This window comes from Parambassis ranga, chromosome 9, assembly GCF_900634625.1.
Source record: "Parambassis ranga chromosome 9, fParRan2.1, whole genome shotgun sequence".
NCBI classification, from domain to species: domain Eukaryota; kingdom Metazoa; phylum Chordata; class Actinopteri; family Ambassidae; genus Parambassis; species Parambassis ranga.
Genome location: NC_041030.1, coordinates 23,554,210 through 23,574,263, shown reverse-complemented (window position 1 = coordinate 23,574,263; position 20,054 = coordinate 23,554,210). Strand labels below are relative to the sequence as shown.

Genomic DNA, 20,054 nt, shown 5'->3' with positions numbered 1-20,054 from the left:
TGCACAGATTTTAGCCAATTTTTGTTTCTAATTTTGGTTCATCCTTTCCACCTTTCCCTATGACTGTGGGTGATATACTATACAATACCTGTGTTTTAGGCCCAAAGCCTGCTCCACCTTTTCTAGGTCTGCACTCTTGAAGTGAAACCCATTATCAGATCAAACACTTTATCACTGTAGCACTGTCCTCCTTCTTTGCAGGCCACGCTTCTGGCCACCCTGTGAATGAATCTACTGCCACCAGGAGATACTGACATCCCTGGTGCTTCTCCACCATGTCTATATAATTAATAACTATTTCCTGTCCATGTACAACTGGGAGTGGAAAACTTCCCATGTCTGACTTCACTATGTGTTTGGAATTATACTCATACATATTTTACACTCTTTTACTCAATTCTTGGTCATCCTTGCCATACATGGATGCCACCAATGTGTCAAATTCCTCAACATTTATTTCCCACATATCCAGGCCCATGCGCCTCATTTAAGACGCTCTTCCTGAGCCCTGGTGGAAGCACTGGCTTACCTTCTGGGGAATACATCGCATACATCTTGACTCTCTCTTGACTCTGCCCCCTCTACACCCAGACCATCTTTTCCTGGGAGAAGTTAAAGACCTGATGAGCTATTTTCTGCACCATTTTAATAATTCCTGCTGCATGTCTGGTGCATTCTAACTGTTGTTTAACCAAGTTAAAACTCAGATTGACACCTGTCTATTACCCCCCTTTTTCTGAAACAGAACACCATGCACATCTCCATCTGTTTCAGAAACATCAAGTAAAATGAACTAAGTAGTCTAGGAGGGCTAAGCCAACAGCACATGCCAGAGACTCCTTCAAGTCAATGAATGACTGCTCTACTACCTGAAATAACTATTTATGTGGATACTAGAAGAGCCAGATCAGTGTGGAAGTTGAGACTCAGAAAGAGACAAGAGTACAGTGACACAAAAACTTACATCTAGAAATTATGTGGTAGTGTAGCTAACAGCTCCTGAGCCTTATGATCAGTCACTTGCCTGCTATACCATCTGTTTGTGTTAAAAAACATGGAATCATCTACTTTGGGAATGGTAATCTAATGAGGTTTGAGGATGAAGAATGCTAAACACCTATCCGCTGTGATAGCTGCCTATCAGAAGTAGCTTTACATTTCTTGACCATGGAGCCTAATTCTATAGCTTGATATTTTGGATGAATGGCTCATGAAACATGTGGCACACATTTTGAGCCACTTAAACTATTCTGGTGTAAACTATACATCAGCAACTACTCCTTCCTCAGCCACAAACAAATTATCTACTATGATGGACCAATTTCGTCCCTCTAATAAGGAAGAGAACCTCTCCTGGTAGGGAGATCCTCATGCCTGTCATAGAAGAGTGTAACATACAGAGGGTCTGTGGCAGCCTATAGGATCGGAGAGACGTTATCCAGGGTTTCCACTGCTGGAATAGACTGAGGAGACCACCCCCTTGAGGAAACTCAGGCAGGAGGCGAATCCAGTAGATATCTGCACAAGTCATCTGTATCTTAGTGGTGTCATCAGCCACTATCCAGTTACTCCAACACTCAGGGAGCATGCAAAGTTCTGTTCATCAGTGAATGTCACTGTTAGTCCATCTGGGGAGCACATAATGGAGGTTCCAGTTTTGATCAACAAGTCTCTGCCCATCACATTCACTGGTGATGAGCTGGAGCAAATGAAACAATGTCTGTGCTGGTCTGCTAATGCAGTTTCACAAGTTCTGTGAATGGCAGATGTTGAAGTTCCCCAAAGAAGCCAACCAATGGAATGATGTCAGATATCAGTGTGATCCTTGGATGCCATTTCCCTGGGTAGGATACCAGGGAGCCCCTTGTGGACAATGTAAGGGTTACACTCTGTAGGGACAGTCTCTTTCCCAGTGGCCAGGTTTTCCACAATAGAAACAGTCACCCCCACTCATACCGCTGTATCCACCCCTTCCATGCCCCCCTCCCCTACGGCCACCCTTCTTCCTCCAGTTACCTCCTCTATGACTTTGGCACCACCCATCACGATAGTGGGTGCGGGTGACCCAAGGTGGGGTTAAATACATATCAGGTTCTCCCACAACTGGGGACTGTGGCTGAGGTGGGAGAGTGGGCTGAGGCTGAACTACCAGCTGTGATGTATGGGTGTATTTCTTCATTTTCCTCTGATATGCTGCTTCCTTTCTAGCTTGAGCTAACTGCAGCTTTAATAATTGTGTCTGCAGCCCTTTCATCTCCATGGTCTCTTTGTCAGTGTGTAGATTCATATGGTGTACAACATGTCTCTTCCAAGCAACAGAATCACTTCCTGGTAAATCAGGGTCATTTTTCCAGGCCTGCTGAAGCAACAGGGGAAGCCCCTCCTCTGTTGCTGGTCTATACCAGTGCTGCTGGGCACCAAGTTGACTAGAGTTCACTCCTGTCTGTCTGTCTGTTACTCGCCCCCTCCCATCAGAGACAGTCATGATGGGGTACATCCCAGAAGGTGGAGTCTGAGATAGGGCAGCAGCTACAGTGGAGGCGGGCAAATAAGGAGGTGGTATCTCCGCCTCCTGAGTTCCCTCGCTCTCTACTTCCTGTTTAATATCAGTGGTACTACCAGACTCCTCACAATCATCATCTATGCAGCACAGATATGCCTGATATAGAATCTTACGTTTCTCCTCATCAGCCTTCACTGCCTTCTTCAACTCAACTGTCTCTAATACTAAGGATCTAATAATCTCCTCCTTTCTCTCTCTCTCTAATTTAACTTTATTCTCCACTGTTGCAATCACACCTTTTTAGCAACTTTGTATCATCTCCTTTCACTCCCTGTTCTGTCACCGCTTCACAAACCACTGCTTGCATTTCAGCAGCTGCCTTCTGCTTGTCGTCCGGACCTGCCTGTCCACGACAGCAGCTTAACATCTTACCCATCTGTTCATCAATTGTCTTCCATTTAGACATGATTACCACTTACAAATTCCTTCTATACGTTAAAATTTAACTTCCTATGTACCTTCTTCTGTCCCTCACTGTGACTCTGGCAACAGAGACACACACCTTCACTTAGACACACTCTCACACAACCAACTTCCCACGTACACTCTGCACAACCTCACTTCTCTGCCGACGCAGAATCAGTTTTAAACACAATAATTCTCCGACAGTGCGAACTACATAAAACAACCACGACAAAACAAGACAAAACAAATCACCGGTTTATCTTTCTCTCAACAATAAAGCACTTTCTCAACAATTTACTTAGGCCTACACACACACAGTTTTCCGACGGGACGGAGTAAACACCTTTCCTCGACGGCGCAAGTTCAAAACAATTTAACACAATTTTCAATACATAAAACACAACTTAAACAATAGGCCATATATTCTCTTCTCTTTTCTCTTTTCTTTTCTCGTGATCCTTTTTTTTGTCTTTATATATTTTGTGATCACAGTGACACTGTTGCTGTGTGACCCTGTTTTTTTATTTTTATAAGGTTTAGGCGGTCATCACAGTCGTTTTAGGGGTCACCACATCCCACGGGCTTTCAACCGAGCTTATCTATGCCTGCGTCCAAACATAGGTGGGGCTGCCAAACCCAGAGACAAATGTATTAACCCTCTTTTTTTTGTCTTTGGCTTTATTTGGTTAATACTCTTACCAGTGTCACTTTTTCTCTCTTTTTCTCGTTTAATTTTTTTTTTTTTTTTTGTTGTGTTTTTGTTTTTTGTGGACTTACAATTTGCTTCTTACAATTTTAACTTTAAAACACCATACCAGTCACAGTGACTACTTAATTTAGAGTGTCCAATATGCAGAATTTGATTAAACAGGTTTCTGCTTACCTTGTTTGTTGTTGGCTAGCCAGTAGTCACTCAGTCAGGCAGGATGTTGTTAGACCCTCACTTCTTCAGACCGGGCGGAAACACCAAATTGTTATGGACATAAAAAATCTTCTGGATCCTTTCGTTCATCTTCCCCGGTTCTTTGATTAAGAAGAAGTGGACAATATCTGGTCTCAAAATTACAATTTATTCTAACAGTAAAGAAACAAATTCTGAGTCACACAAACAGAAGCTTCTGTGGTTGCCTGGCCTCACAGCCAGAGAACAATATGCCATTCTTGTAAACACCTTTTATCCTATCTTGAGATCCCATAAAATCATGTCCTTCCCTAACTCTGCACCAATAGGGTCAGCTCAACTGATATTTAGTTTACCTTATTTGGTAATGGTTAAACCTTAGAGAGGAAATAGCAGGGGGTCCCCTTTTGTCAGTCGTAAACCTAAGATGAAGATAAGTTCTCCAGGAGAATGTTCACTGTACCATACGAGTGATTTTATGACGCCCCATAAAAGCTTACACCTCTTCCCCCATGTAAGTTCACTTTAAGTCCTAACATCTCATAAGCTGTGGGTCAAATCTGAAAGTGACCAGAAAAACAAACTCACAGGAAGGGTGGGTCGTAAAATGGGCTCATGGAGATTAACACATTCTTTCAATCAAGATCTAGATTTACAACCTCAGCTTGATATCAACCAGAGCTGTCTCCAAAGAGCAGACAACAGCTAACAAAGGAAATGAAATACAAAATCTATGAGAAGTAGGGAAATTACACACTTCTCAATACATTCAGTATACCTGTCTTCCTTTGATCTTCTGTAAAACTTACTTAACACATAAGTACTTATAAAACACATTACAGTAATATGCATACAGTAATAAACACAGAAATGAAAACTTCATGTTAGGGACACACTTCTAGATATGTGGACCCACACCACATAACAACATCATACAAAATAAATTCTTTCACCTAACAACACAGACACACACACACACAGACACAGACACACACACACACACACAGACACACACACAGCATGGTTAATAAAGCTGCTGTGTGTCTTTAATCTGTGTGTAATTGACAGTTTATTCACAGAAAGGTTTCCTCTGCAGCTTTGAAGGCGGCGCCCTCTGATGTGTAAACAGTCTAATCATAGTGTAATGACTGCACACACACACACACACACACACACACACACACACACACACACACACACACACACACCATCCATCCTGCTGATGTGTTGAGACCTGCTGTCTCAGTGTGTGTCTGACTTGAACCTCCTGGCATCTGAAACCAGCACATTTAGCTGATCTTTGGATTTCCCAGAGACTGAATGGTTCCTGAATGCATCATGTCTGAAATATTTCCCTGCACAGATCGTGGGGACGTAGAACTAGATAAAAGTGCCTCAACCAGGAAGCCATCGTCAAACAATTCAGAGACTTGCTGATCCGCAGGCTTTCTACTGATGTGAATGGTTGCCATGGTTACAGCAGCTGATCAGTCACGCTGTCAGATCAATATTTACCATATTCTCCTCGCGGACAGCTGGGTTACGTAACAGAAAGCAGAAGGGCGCATACAAGATGTTGATGACCCCGATGAACACCATGAGACAGGGAAAGCCCACAGCCTGGACCAGCACGCCCCCTGTGGATGGCCCTGGAACAACAGGAAGACTCATCACTTCCTGTGTATGTCGGTATGTGTGTGTCTGTGCGTCGGCGTGTTACCAATGGCAAAGCCCATGCAAAGAGCCACGTCAGCGATGGCGTAGACGCTGCCATACACCGAGGCGTGGCGGATGTCAACCAGGTATCCCATGATGGCCATCATGGAGGAGTCGACCATACCTGAGGCAGGCCAGAGCCGGTTAGAATGACGCTACACATGTCACATGATGGGACGTTAGGAACAGGAAGTAACATGTCACCTATCGCAAAGCCCAGCCCTCCGTTTGGTCCAATCAGACCGTAGATACTGGTGGCAAAAGGAACCTGAAATACACACAGTGATCCATTCAGCTTTCATTTAACAGCACGTGTTACAGTGTAGGTGCTGAGCAAGCACTTCAAAGAGAGAGGAGGAGCAGCACCCGGCCCACAAGGGGGACCCTCCTGATGCTGGTCCATAAAGGAGGAGGAGAAGAGGAAGAGAGGAGGAGGAAGAGGGAGACAGGACAGAGAGGATGAAGGAGAGAGAGGAGAAGAAGAGGGAGACAGGACAGAGAGGATGAAGGAGAGAGAGAGGAGAAGAAGAGGGAGACAGGACAGAGAGGATGAAGGAGAGAGAGGAGAAGAAGAGGGAGACAGGACAGAGAGGATGAAGGACAGAGAGGATGAAGGACAGAGAGGATGAAGGACAGAGAGGATGAAGGACAGAGAGGAGCCAGCTGAAGGTGAGCTACACAGCAGGACTTACACACAGCAGACTGATGCCCACGATGAACATCCCCAACATGGAGCAGAGCCACCTGCAGACAAACAGCTGATTTATTAACACTTTCCTGATCAAATGTGGTTGATTCTTCATCTTATCTACAGCACGTGACACAGACACACACACACACACACACTGACCGTCCCATTTTATTTGCCAGAATTCCAAACAGGTTTGTTCCTATTAGGTAGGACACGCTGGCAGGGAGGAAGGCCATACCTGCAACACAACATGCTTGTGTTAAACACACGCACACAAACAAACACAGCATGTTGGACCGTACCAAGCTGCCATTTTGGGGAGCACATCGTCTGCATCATCCAGATGGGCAGGGTCGGCTCCAAGATGGCCACGCCCATGTTAGCAAAGCACAGCGAGCCTGCAGAGACAGAGGACGCATTTATGTTAACATGCACCTGAAGATACACCTGAACATACACCTGAAGATACACCTGAAGATACACCTGAAGATGCACCTGAACATGCACCTGAAGATACACCTGAAGATACACCTGAACATGCACCTGAACATGCACCTGAATATACACCTGAAGATACACCTGAAGATACACCTGAACATGCACCTGAACATGCACCTGAAGATACACCTTAACATGCACCTGAAGATGCACCTGAACATGCACCTGAAGATACACCTGAAGATACACCTGAACATGCACCTGAAGATACACCTGAAGATACACCTGAACATGCACCTGAACATGCACCTGAACATGCACCTGAACATGCACCTGAACATGCACCTGAACATGCACCTGAAGATACACCTTAACATGCACCTGAAGATGCACCTGAAGATACACCTGAACATGCACCTGAACATTCATCAGAGCGCACAGGCCTCTTACCTGCACTGACGAAAATGTATGGATCCTTTAATAGGGTGAGTAAAGGGGTCCCCTCCACACTCTGAAACACAGAGACCAACAGAGCTGAGCCGAGCTCAGTGTGTGTGTGTGTGAGTGTGTGTGTGTGTCTCACTTAGGACTCCTAAAGCCAGGCCTCCCAGTGCAACACCCATTGCAATGCCTCTCTCTTCATCATCTGTGTACACACTGGCCAACATTCCCAAACCTACACAAGGATTGTAAAGTGCAGTAAACGACGTGAAATGTAAAGTGATGTAAAATAGTGTAAAGTGCTGTAAAGTGGTGTAAATGGTGTAAAGTGGTGTAAAAACGTGTTTGACCTGCCACAGAGGAGAAGGAGGAGCCGATTCCCTGCAGAGAGCGAGCAAAGAACAGCAGAGCATATGTCCCTGAAAATGCAAACACTGACACACACACACAGAATCAGGGTTGTATAGAGATGACAGACTGCTGTGATGTTTGTGCGTGAACACTCTTACTGATAGTCGACACATCTGTTGAAGCACATCAGTGAGCCCCCACACACACAGATCCAGGTCCAGTCCAGGTTCACTGTCTGAACCCCCAAACCACCACAAGCCTGGTAAAACTCTGAACTTGTTGAAATATCTGAGCTGCAAATATTTCATCAAACCTCTTTATTCCACGAAGCCATGGTGGACTCAGTTTCAAATGACCAACACTAAGAGAGTCTCTGCCTGACCCACAGGTCCGACTCTGCTGCAGGAGTGAAAAACTACAAATAAAAGTCCAATATGCAGCGACAGCATGTGTAGCTTTGCTTCACCCCGCCCCTCTGTCAGAAATGACATTTTGCTTCTTTTGTTTGATGCCATAGAGAAAACTGCAGAACCTCGACAATACAGACCAAACACGACCAATAAACACACACATACCTAATCAATACTCATCTATGATCACCTCATTAGTCAACAACAGAAAAAAGAAAGGAGTCGAAAGACACTGAAGTCATAAAACATTAGCATGTATGTTGATCTGAGTCAAATACATATAATACCTATATAATACATATAATACTTATATAATACATATAATACCTATATAATACATATAATACTTATATAATACTTATATAATACATATATAGTACATAATACATATGTGGGATAGAAGGTTAGACAAAATGCAACCAACCTGCAGCACTGCTGTGTGATGGGCTGACTGAGGGGCAGGCGTTCTTCATAGAGGAGGCCCTCTCTCAGGTAACAAACATCTGCAAGGACTGTCCAGGAAACACAGACAGACAGTCCGTCCCAGCAGCAGGGTTGTTTGTATGTCAGGAACTTTGAACTTCAGAGATTTGCACCATAAAAACATGGAAATGCAGGACACACACTGGGAGACGTTCTCCACTTTAATGTCCGGCACCTGCAGCCAGACGGGGTGGGGGTTGAGAGGGTCCATAACTATTGCTCTGTCATTGAGTTCTGAAATGTTGGGTGTAGGGGAATGGATCAAAGATGGCCGACACTGTAGGGAAAACGGTACTGAGCATGTGCAGACGATGCAGAGGAATGTGGCTGGTTTCCCTCTGACCGGAACACTCTGATCTCCAACAGGATCGTTTCCATGACGACCAGACAGGGAACTCCAACTCTCGTCGCCGGGTGACATGTGCTGCACCTGACTGCCCTCCGCTGGTCAGCCATTGGCTCATTTCTCCTTTCACTGGTATCAGAGCTGCAGTGATCGATAGCGCCAGCTGTGGCCTATCAGTGAGCTGCAGTCAGATCCATGCTGCTGCATCTGATCAGTGACTTATCAGCGGTTTGTGCTTTGTATCATTTATCGATCAATCAGGAGGGGGGGTGCAGGAACCACGCTCAGAGGAGACCGCCCCACTTTGACAGAGCGCCGGCCCAAGAGCGAGAGGCCAACAGCTTCAACAGGACTAAAGGTGAGTGAATGTCAACTACCACTCCCAGAATGCACTGCGGTGTGATGGTGATGTCACACACAGGCTCAGGTGTGATGTCACTCCCTGCTGTGACCTGAAAGGAATGCAGCACTAGCTTGTTCTAACTAGCCATTAGCCTGATCAGCTGATTTGGTGTCAGAGCCTGTGATGTCATCAGACAGTGGGTCTCTTAAAGGGGCAGAGACATAATGTGGGCACACCGGTCTGTTTCAGCTCCTGAGATGTCCAGCTGCGTGCGGTCAGGCGACTGTGCGACGGGCCTGTGCTGCGTGCGCTACCTGACCAGTAAGCGGTGTCAGAGGATCCCGGGGGAGGGCGGGGCCTGTCTGCTTCGAGGCCCCTCCAAGATGAGAAGGAACTTGGGACGCTGCGACTGCGAGGCGGGCCTGACCTGCACAGCTGTGAGCCGGACCGAGCTCGGCAAAACCCGGAGCCAGGGGGTGTGTCTGAGGAAAACACGGCAGTCTGGGAAGAAGAGGAGGACGGCGGAGAGGAGCTGCTGATCCACGTTGAAGGGTCCCGACTCATCTATAACATCCTTTCAATCATTCGGTGTGAAACAGAACATGAACCAGTATTTTTCAAAATAAAACATTTCAAATTAAGTTTGCATTTATTTTTTTAATTTGCATTATTTATTGACATGAAGTCAAACTTGAATGTTTCTGGTTATTAAACGCCCTTTCAAGCTCACAGAATTCAGAATGAGCAGGACCTCATTCTGAAGAGGTCTGGGTCCAGCATCAGTGAGGAACATCACAGCAGACGTTTCAGTTCAAGGCATCTTTTATTTCATTTTTTTTTTCACTTAACAAAAACCGTCGGGGCTTTGTGGAAAAATGTTAACGCAAAAGAAACTTTAAAGGCAAAGTCACAAATGCAGCAACAGAATAAAAAAGGGGCTGAAACTCCATCAATAGGAATGTTCAACAGTAGATGGGCGGAGCCTAAAGGGAGGGGCATGGTTACAGGGCAAGCAGGAGGGGCTACGTGCTGGAGCTCAGAGCTGCCCACAGTCGGCAATGGCCAGCTTGGCACTGGTTTTGCCACCTTGGCTGCCACGGCGCTCCATGTCTCTCACCACGTCCATCCCCTCCACCACACTGCCAAACACCACATGCTTCCCATCCAGCCTGCAGGGAGAAGCACAGCCGTCAGCCTCATGTGTCAACGTATCGCACAGCTACACTGATCAAACGTGAGTTTGTGCATACAAAGTCGACTTTTCTGTGCAGATGAAGAACTGGGAGCCGTTGGTGTTCGGTCCGGCGTTGGCCATGGACAAGATGCCTGGGCCAGTGTGCTTTAGTGTGAAGTTCTCATCAGCAAACTTGTTGCCGTAGATGGACTTTCCCCCGGTTCCATTGTGGTTGGTGAAGTCACCACCCTGCAAGTGCAGAAACACAAACGTTCGTAATGCAGCTGCAGAATGAACCATCCGTCCCTGATCAATGTGTCTGATCCGCTCACCTGACACATAAACCCGGGGAGGACGCGGTGGAAGGTGGAGCCCTTGTAGCCAAAGCCCTTCTCACCAGTGCAGAGGGCGCGGAAGTTCTCAGCAGTCTTGGGGACGACGTCGGCACGGAGCTACAAACACAGACAGCAAGTCACATCCAGCTGAAAGCTCACCGCAGGCCTGCAGGCCACATGTCAAGCATGGTCTCCTGTAGTTCTGCAGCATTTGGTTTACACAACCCTGTCAGAGCGAGTGTGCGTCAGTGCAGCAGGAATACTGCACTGAGCCTCAGTGACCCCTCAGGGTACAGACTGATTCAAGCTGCTAACGTCATAATTCCCGTTGGCCTGCAGTGGACTCAAGCCTGCTGAACAAAGGCGCCTTATTATCTCATTGCAGAGTTACGTAACGTCACGCCATTTAAGGATGGTGCTTCGAACAGTGTACGAGTCATGTGATTGGTTCGGGTTGTGAATCGCTTGGTGGGATCCGGTGTGTTCAGGGATGACTATATATCAATATATAGTAATAGATCAATCAGTTAGTGAAATATATTAGCTACATTGATACTTTTAACAGTTGCTGCAAAGCAATCGAACTCTTGAGATTCTTTAAATATGAGTTAAATATGTTACTTAGATGCAAACGATTCACATTTATTATTTATTATTTATATCTAAGAATTTCATAGCATTAAACTCAGTTAATCGCAATTTGTCATTGTGTACATGTTAGTAGAAGAAAAGTTATTGATCACGTTTCTCTTGCATGTGTGTGTGTGGAGGACCTCTTGCTGATTCGCGTATCATAAGTTTCGAACCCGGACCCTCTCGCACCCAAACCGACAATGATTCCCCTACACCACCATCCAGCTTCGTTCTCTGCCGCAAATGCTTTAATTGTGTTAAACATTTTAATCGGATTAATCATGATGTTTGATTAGCCCTAATTATTATGTATCCAAATGTAACTTTGTGCAGTGAAACTGAAAGTTTAATGTATTTTATTGTGTCAGCCATGTAGTCGAAAGAGACTGCACGGCAATTGAAATCCCAAACAACCCATGAACCAATAACACACACCGCAATGCATTGGGACCGCACGCCGCTACAACAAAAGAACATGCACGCGCCCCTCGCGCTCCGTTAGCATTAGCTGCGCTGTTAGCCCGCGGGGATTTCTCCCCGTTCAGTAGAACACACGGGCCGCGGGTGTGTCGGATCAACTGGTGCCCGAATTAACTGGTGACCATGTTGGTGCGATACAGATGTAACATGGGCATGTCTCTGCAGGACCCGTTTCTGTTCAAACCAGGAAGTAAACATCGGGAGTTCTTCTTTCATAAAATTCCCGACAAGTGGGAGGAGTTAAGATGGCGGAATGAGCAGCAGCGTTTTTTGCAGGCTCCGGTATTAAAGTGTTTTGAAACTGTCCTAGACATTTATCTTTAAGACAAAAAACAACAACTGCGCAAAAAAACTACACGAACGACTCCTGAGTCCCACGGAACTACTTTTTCTTGTCCTTCCTTTGTTAAGGGTTAGGGTTAGGGTCGACAACGAGAACGAGAGTGCTCAAAAGTTAATAGACCACGACTACAACCTGACGGCCCTGCGAGAGGCATGTGACGAAGAAGAACTTGAAGAGCTAGAGGCGATGGAAGAAGAAACCCGAAAAATGATGCATGACCACACACCACTGCCAAGTCCAAACCCCCAAAAAATAAAACCAAGGAAAACAAGACGAGAGAAACCACCCGGGTGAGATTACAAATGAAACCATCCTAAATGCAATTTAAACTTTGATAAAAAGATTTGATGAACAAGATGAAAGATTGAGACTCTTTGAAAGTCGAATAGAAGCCAACTCACAAGCAGTGAGAGCAAACAAGGAAGAAATCAACAAAGTGAAGGAAGAACTGATGCTGGTTAACAAAGCAAATGAGCTACTGAAACAGACTTGTTTGGAGCAAGCGAGGTATGGGCGAAGATGGAATCTCAGATTGATGGGCCTTCCTGAAAAAGACAGAGAGGAGACAAGAGAGACTGTGATCGGCATCCTTACCAAAATAATCCCGACGTCAGTGGAGAAACTCGGTGAGTCAGTAGACACAGTGCACCGCCTGGGAGAGAAGAACGACGCAGCTACTAACATGATGCCCAGACCTGTAATCATCCAGTTTGCCATGCGAACCCTTCGTGATGAAGTATGGAGGAAATCAAAAGAGGCAAGAGTGTGCAGAGAGATGAACATTCGGCTCAAGGAAGATTTCTCAAAGGAAGATCGTGAGGCTCGTGCTAAGTTGTGGCCCAAGGTGCAAGAAGCCAGAAGAAATGGAAGGAAGGCCTCCCTAAGAGAAGGATATGCACTCAGAGTTAACCCTTAACTCCTGATTAGTAAGCAAATACTCAGGCACCTTATGTTTATATAGAGTGAAAGATAAGTTTACGGTTACAGAGTAACTCTTGGGTTTTTTGTTTAATTTTATACGCTTAGTATGAAACCAGTTTTTTTTTTAAATGATCTGATTTAACTGTTAAAAGAGGCTGAAGGATTCATTATTTCAAGTTGTTGTTTTTATAATTGGATATGATGTCCTTAAGGACAACATGTTCATTCCTGCATAGGAAAACGTAGTGAAGCTAATTCAGAACAATCATAATTTCTTTTATGTCATTGAATGTTAGGGGTTTGAAAAACAATACAAGCGTAAAGCCATTTTTTGTTTTGTAAGGATCAAAAATCACAATGTGTTTTTTTACAGGAGACTCGTTCGGTTATGTCAGATGAAAATTTTTGGAAAACTCAATGGGGGGATAATGCCTTATTTGCACACGGAACATCAAAATCAGCAGGAGTCATGATATTATTCAATAGATTTCCAGGTAACATTGATCAAAAAAAAGATCCTGAAGGTCACTGGTTAATGGTGGTAGTGGAGACAAACGACAAACGTTCCATTTTAATATGCATTTATGGCTTCAACAACCAAACACTTCATGTCAATTTTTATGCAAAATTAACCCAACTCATAAATGATTGGAAAACAACATATAATTCAGATAAAGTCATATTGGGAGGAGACCATAATATAGCCCCAGATTCATGGCTAGACCGACTGCCTCACAGGAATTCTCAACCTGTATATAGCGACACAAGAATGTCCTTATGTACAACAACACATATGGTCGATTATTGGAGAACTTTGAACCCAACATCAATACAAGATATATATGGTATATATCTGCAGGAGATGGTCAATGTTCAAGATTAGATTACTGGCTGATTTCACATGAGTTGTGTAATGATATGATATGATACAAGGCTCTTCATGGACCTGCTCCATTGTATCTGCAGGACCTGATTGTACCATATGTTCCTAATAGGACACTCAGATCTCTGAGGTCAGGCTTACTAGTAGTTCCTAGGATTCATAGAAGCAGAATGGGAGGACGAGCTTTCAGCTATCAGGCACCGCTATTATGGAACCAGTTACCAATCTGGGTCCGAGAGGCAGACACTGCCTCCACCTTTAAGACTAGACTTAAAACTTTTCTGTTTAGTAAGGCGTACAGTTAGCCTTAGACCTAGTGTGTAGCACAGCTATGCTGCTCTAGGCCTACGTTGTCGGGGGGCACAAACATGATCCACTGAGCAGTTTCCCTCTCACCCTCTAACCTCTCCTTTTCTCTCCTTAGTCTGGATCATACTGGTAATATCGTCTCATAATCTGTGTTCACTGTCTTCCTGTAGTTTTGTGCCTCGCTCTCGCTCTCTCTCGCTCTCTCTCGCTCTCTCTCGCTCTCTCTCGCTCTCTCTCTCTCTCTCTCTCTCTCTCTCTCTCAGGTCTCAGACCTGCATCCTGACCCTCAGTCCGGCCCCTGATCTCTCCTGTGCTCATGGACTTCATCAGCCCCTGCTGCTCATCTTTGCTTTGATTACTATCAAATGACTATTCCTACTTATGGACTGACGATATATAGATATCATTAGAATATAATCACTGTTTCATCTGCTGCATGTTTGCTCCTCTCTCTCTCTCTCCTTCTCTCTCTCTCTCCTTCATCCTCTCTCTCTCTCTCTCTCTCCTTCATCCTCTCTCTCTCTCCTTCATCCTCTCTCTCTCCCTCTCTCTCCTTCATCCTCTCTCTCTCTCTCTCTCTCCTTCATCCTCTCTCTCTCTCCTTCATCCTCTCTCTCTCTCCTTCATCCTCTCTCTCTCTCTCTCTCTCCTTCATCCTCTCTCTCTCTCTCTCCTCTCTCTCTCTCCCCTTCATCCTCTCTCTCTCCTCTCTCTCTCTCTCCTTCATCCTCTCTCTCTCTCTCTCTCTCTCTCCTCCTCTCTCATCCTCTCTCTCTCTCCTCTCTCCCCTCTCCTCTCTCCCTCCCCTTCATCTCTCTCTCTCTCCCCTTCATCCTCCTCTCTCTCTCTCTCTCTCTCCTCCTTCATCCCTCTCTCCTCCTCTCTCTCTCTCTCTCCCCTCTCTCTCTCTCTCTCTCTCCTCTCTCTCTCTCTCTCCTCCTCTCCCTCCCCCTCCTTCTCTCTCTCTCTCTCTCTCCTTCTCCTCTCTCTCTCTCCTCTCTCTCTCCTTCATTCTCTCACTCTCTCTCTCTCCTTCTCTCTCTCTCTCCTCTCTCCCCTTCATCCTCTCTCTCCTCTCTCTCTCTCTCTCCCTCATCCTCTCTGACTAGCAGCAGGACTGGTTCCCCCTTAAGTTGACGGGTCCTGCTCAAGGTTTCTTCCTCTTAAAGGGAGTGTTTCCTTGCCACAGTGCTCTTAGGGGGGTTCCTGTGAAGCGCTTTGAGACAATGTCTGATTGTAATATGCGCTATATAAATAAAACTGAATTGAATTGAATATCTCAGATTGTAAAATATCAGCCTCTCCACTCACAGACCGCTGCATGATCAGTCTAAACTTATTAACATCCAAACAACAACTGAGATCTCCAAATATTTGGAAGTTTAATAATGACTTTAATAAGGTACAGTCTCTTATCTTGGAGATTAATAAGTCAGACATGAATGATATAAGTAAATGGGAATGGTTTAAGTTTAATAGCAGACACAGGTAAAAAACTATCACGTATAAGGAAACAAAAACAAAAGGACCTAATTGACACAATAAATTCATTAACACAATTATCCTTGGAACACATGACTGAATTAAAGTCACTGCAATCCCATATAGATGATATATACAACAAAGGCGAAGGGAGCCCATGTTCGGTCAAGAGCTAGATGGATCGAGAAGAATGAAAAAAGTTCAAATTATTTCTTTGGACTTGAGAAACAAAGACAATCTAAGAAAAACATTAAGAAACTTTCGATAAATGATACTATAATTGAAGAACAGAAATTAATTCAAGATGAAATATGTCTTTTATTGTAACTTGTATAAATCCAAATTTAATCAATCTGATTGTGATTTTTTGTTTGACAAAATCGATAAAGACATAAAAAACTGGATGCAGAAGATAAACGTAAACTTGAAGAAGATTTAAGTTTAATAGAAATTGGAAATGCATTAAAACAAACGAAAAACGGCAGATCACCAGGGATAGATGGGCTAACATCTGAACTCCTAAAACATTTTTGGGAGGATATCAAAATATTATTATACAATGCTTTTTTGGAATGTATTAAGACAGGAAGTCTATCCCCTACTATGAAAACAGGTTTAATAACCTTGCTACCAAAACCACAAAAAGATTTATTGATGCTAGACAACTGGAGACCAATAACCTTACTATGCAATGATTATAAACTTCTTGCTTTAGTTTATGCAAATCGCCTAAAGCATGTCATTGGAAAACTTATTCAAGAATATCAATCAGCCTTTATAAAAGGAAGGTACATTCACAACCATATCCGACTGATTCTGGACATGATCGACTATCAATCATTCACTCAACCAGAGAGTCTTGTGTTATTTATAGATTTTTTCAAAGCATTCGACACAGTGGAGCATGATTTTATGTTTACGGTACTCAGAAAACTCGGGTTTGGAGAAGGATTCTGTAAGATCATAAACATGTTTTATAAGGATATTTACAGCTACATCTCCCTCAACCCTGGAATGACACCGAAAATCAAGATTCTGCGTGGTATTAGACAAGGTTGTCCTATTTCACCCAAACTGTTTATTTTATGCACTCAAATGCATATTTAATAGTAAATCACCCTCAAATGAAAGGAATCACCATTTTCGATTATGAATATCGAATAAGTCAATTTGCAGATGACACAGTAATCTTTCTAAAAGATAAATCCTTCATGGACAAAGCCATAGATATAATATCAGTCTTCTCCAAAGCTTCAGGTCTATACATAAACTTGAAAAAATGTCAAATACTACCTCTTCATCCATGTGCTGAGACAAATATAGGCTCCCTCCCTGTCAAAACTAAAGTAAAATATTTGGGTTTAATAATGTCCAAAGATAAAAATATGAGAGAACAATTGAACATTGAGGGGAAAATAGACAATATGAAAAAATCTCTCAACCATTGGCTCATGAGAGAGAATCTTATTAACTAAAGCAGAAGGTTTATCAAAATTAGTATATCCTTGTCAATCTCTCTATGCCCCCCCCCCCCCCCCCCAAATGATTAAAAAGGTAAATTCAATCATCTTTAATTTCATATGGAAAAATAAGACACACTACCTTAAAAAATCAATCATGGTTAAAGACTATAAATATGGTGGGTTAAAAGCTGCCGACTTTGAATCCATGACAGGTGTATTAAAGCTTATTTGACACAACCAGACTCTATATGGTTCCACATACCAAAACATCTTTTCCAAAATGTTGGAGGTCTAGAATTCTTGTTAAGATGTGGCTACGAAATAACTAAATTACTGATAAAACTTTCTGACTTCCATAAACAAATACTTCTCTACTGGAAATTGATGTTCACTCACAACTTCACACCACACAGCGCCACCTTGTGGAATAACAGAACCATATGAATTAACAGGAAGACTTTATTTAAACAAGAGTGGTATGATAAAAAGGTTCTGTATGTTGTTGACTTGATGGATCTGTTGCCATTTAATTCATTTACTGAAAAATTCAACTTAAAATGCTCTTATAGAGAATTTAATAAATCAGTGGAGCCATTCCACTTCCCTTAAAACACATGATAAAAATATCCTCACAAGTTCAGATGTGTCTGTTAATCTGCCTGATTTATATGGAAGGTCTGTCAAAGGAAATATCTAAGATGGTAAACATTATCATAATCATCATATAGACAAGAATAAGTGGAACAACAGCAAGCCTACCATCAACGGCTTTAAAAACCAAATTAAAAACTATTTAACATCCCTAAAAACACTAATAGAGGAAAACCAGTCAATGAATGACTTATATGAAACAATGTCTGAGTCGCTTGTCTTCTAATTTTACATTCCCTTATCCTTGGACACGCTTAAGCTTATTGAAACGTCAGCCCCTGTAACTGCTGTAATGTCTGTTTGATTTCTTTTTCTTCTTCTTTAGTTTTGTTATAGACTGTTGAATGTTATCATTTGTACTGTTTTGAATGCAAACACATTCTGTATGCCTCAAACGAGTTCTTGTCTTTCAATGTCATGTTGAAACATGTTTGAATAAAGCAGAAAAACATTCCCGACAAGAAGAACTCCCGATGTTTACTTCCTGGTTTGAACAGAAACGGGTTCTGCAGGCACGCCCGCGTTAGATCCGTATCGCGCCAGCACGGGCACCAGTAGATCCGGGCACCAGTAGATCCGGGCACCAGTAGATCCGGGCCTGCTCTGAAACTGCCCGCGGTGTAAACGGGGAGAAATGCGCCAAGGTTCACCTGACACAGGGTCACCGGACAAACGAACCGCAGACACGTGCACAGCACCTCGCAAGACAGACTGGGAGCCCCACCGACCCCCGCCTTACCCCGGATACCCAGAAACGAACGGCCCGCGGCCCCGCACACCCTGCCCTCTTTACCTCCATCACGACCCGGCCGATGTTTTTGCCGTCGACGGTGACGTCGAAGAAGACTCTGGGGTTGCTCATTTCTGCGGTCTGGAGAGCTTTCCGGCGACGGGACACGCTGGCTCGGTCTAAACCGTTTGGGCGGGGCAGCGTTCATACTTATCCTCTTGTACGACCCCGCCCCCCCGGCTGTCCCGGTCCAAAATGTAAACTCCCTCGTGCTAGAGCAGCTCGCGCCACAGATCAGTGGCAGCTCTTCCATCCAATACGCGCCAAGCCCGGCGCAGAGCGTGCGCGCCAAGCCCGGCGCAGAGCCGCCGCAACACTGTAGGCAAACCAGGACCCCGAGCATGAGAGGGGCCCCGAGCATGAGAGGGGCCCTAAGACGGTCGGTCAGTCAGTCCCACCATTCATCGACAGCTGTTTTGGCCCATTGACACATTCAGACCCCCCCTCGCCCCCACGGGGCCCTGAGACAGCTGCTGGAAGCAGAGAGGAGCGGCTGTTCAGATAAAGGAGGAAGGACACACTCTGCAGGATGCAGGGACAGGAGCAGAGGACAAAACGGGAGATTTTATTTATTTATTTATTGTCACATATGTCATATGGCTTTTTTAAATGTTCTTCATCAGGTGCTTAAACTCCTGTCTGTGTCTCCTCAGGAAGATGCCACAGCCTCCACAGATGAAGGTATAATCTGGATTATTTACAGTGTTAATTATCAGGCTGATCATTATGGTCTTATACCACACAGGTCATGTGGAGCCCTGTGAGGACACTCCAGAGGACGTCCCAGCAGCAGTCCAACACCTGAGAGCCTCCACTCCTTCCTCTGCTCCTCCAGCACCTGACCTGGTAACAGAGGAAGGTCCAAGGTGTCCAGGTCTCACTGATGGTCCTGCACTGTGGACAAACTTAATAACAATACTAGTCATCATATCTTGTGTTGTCAGTGGTGGAGGAAGTACTGATGTTTAGTACTCAAGTAAAAGTACAATTACCCAGCCAAATATATACTCAAGTAAAAGTAGATGTGCTCCATCAATGATCCTACTTAACCAAAGTCTTAAGTACTGACTTTTAATTTCTAAGAGTTTAAATCGAGGCAGCTGAACTCAAGGATTGTTTTTTTAACTACATAAAAATACATGAAAAATTACCTAAGTACAGTAACAAAGTACAACTACTTAGTTACTTTCCACCACTGTGGACAGTCTTCAGAGGACATATTTCTATGATGTATTTTGATTGTGTTGTACAGGTTTCCTTAAGATACTATTTTCATATGTGTGTTCCACATTATTTAAATAAAAGGTTTCTTATATAATCATCACTGTACATGTCTTTGTGTTTGGGGCGGCAGTTCTATAGAACCTAGTAGCCCGTAGGGCCCCAGTGTGTCCTTCTTGCCTAGGGCCCCTACAGTGTCAAGCAACGGCTCTGGCCCGGAGCCGCGAGCGCGCTCCCGCCGACTGAGTCAAAAAAAGAGTGCACGGGAGCGCGCTCAGGGC

The 20,054-nt window shown here is 44.3% G+C and overlaps 2 protein-coding genes across 2 annotated transcripts in view; both read right to left on the bottom strand.

The window, feature by feature from the left end:
* Window positions 1-20,054, bottom strand: part of LOC114441234 (chromaffin granule amine transporter-like) — a 54,628-nt gene that overhangs the window by 3,685 nt on the left and 30,889 nt on the right. The window contains exons 13-16 of the mRNA XM_028414039.1: window positions 6,278-6,329; window positions 5,790-5,853; window positions 5,590-5,709; window positions 5,385-5,518 (exon numbers count right to left, since the gene is read on the bottom strand). Of these exons, the coding sequence (XP_028269840.1) occupies window positions 5,385-5,518; window positions 5,590-5,709; window positions 5,790-5,853; window positions 6,278-6,329 (370 nt within the window). The remainder of the gene's footprint in view (window positions 1-5,384; window positions 5,519-5,589; window positions 5,710-5,789; window positions 5,854-6,277; window positions 6,330-20,054) is intronic.
* LOC114441001 (peptidyl-prolyl cis-trans isomerase-like) lies at window positions 9,893-18,706 on the bottom strand. Its single transcript, XM_028413706.1, has 4 exons — window positions 18,556-18,706; window positions 10,595-10,714; window positions 10,339-10,511; window positions 9,893-10,257 (listed from the first exon to the last, which is right to left on the bottom strand). The coding sequence occupies exons 1-4, from the start codon at window positions 18,622-18,624 to the stop codon at window positions 10,125-10,127; spliced, it is 495 nt and encodes a 164-aa protein (XP_028269507.1). The 5' UTR covers window positions 18,625-18,706; the 3' UTR covers window positions 9,893-10,124.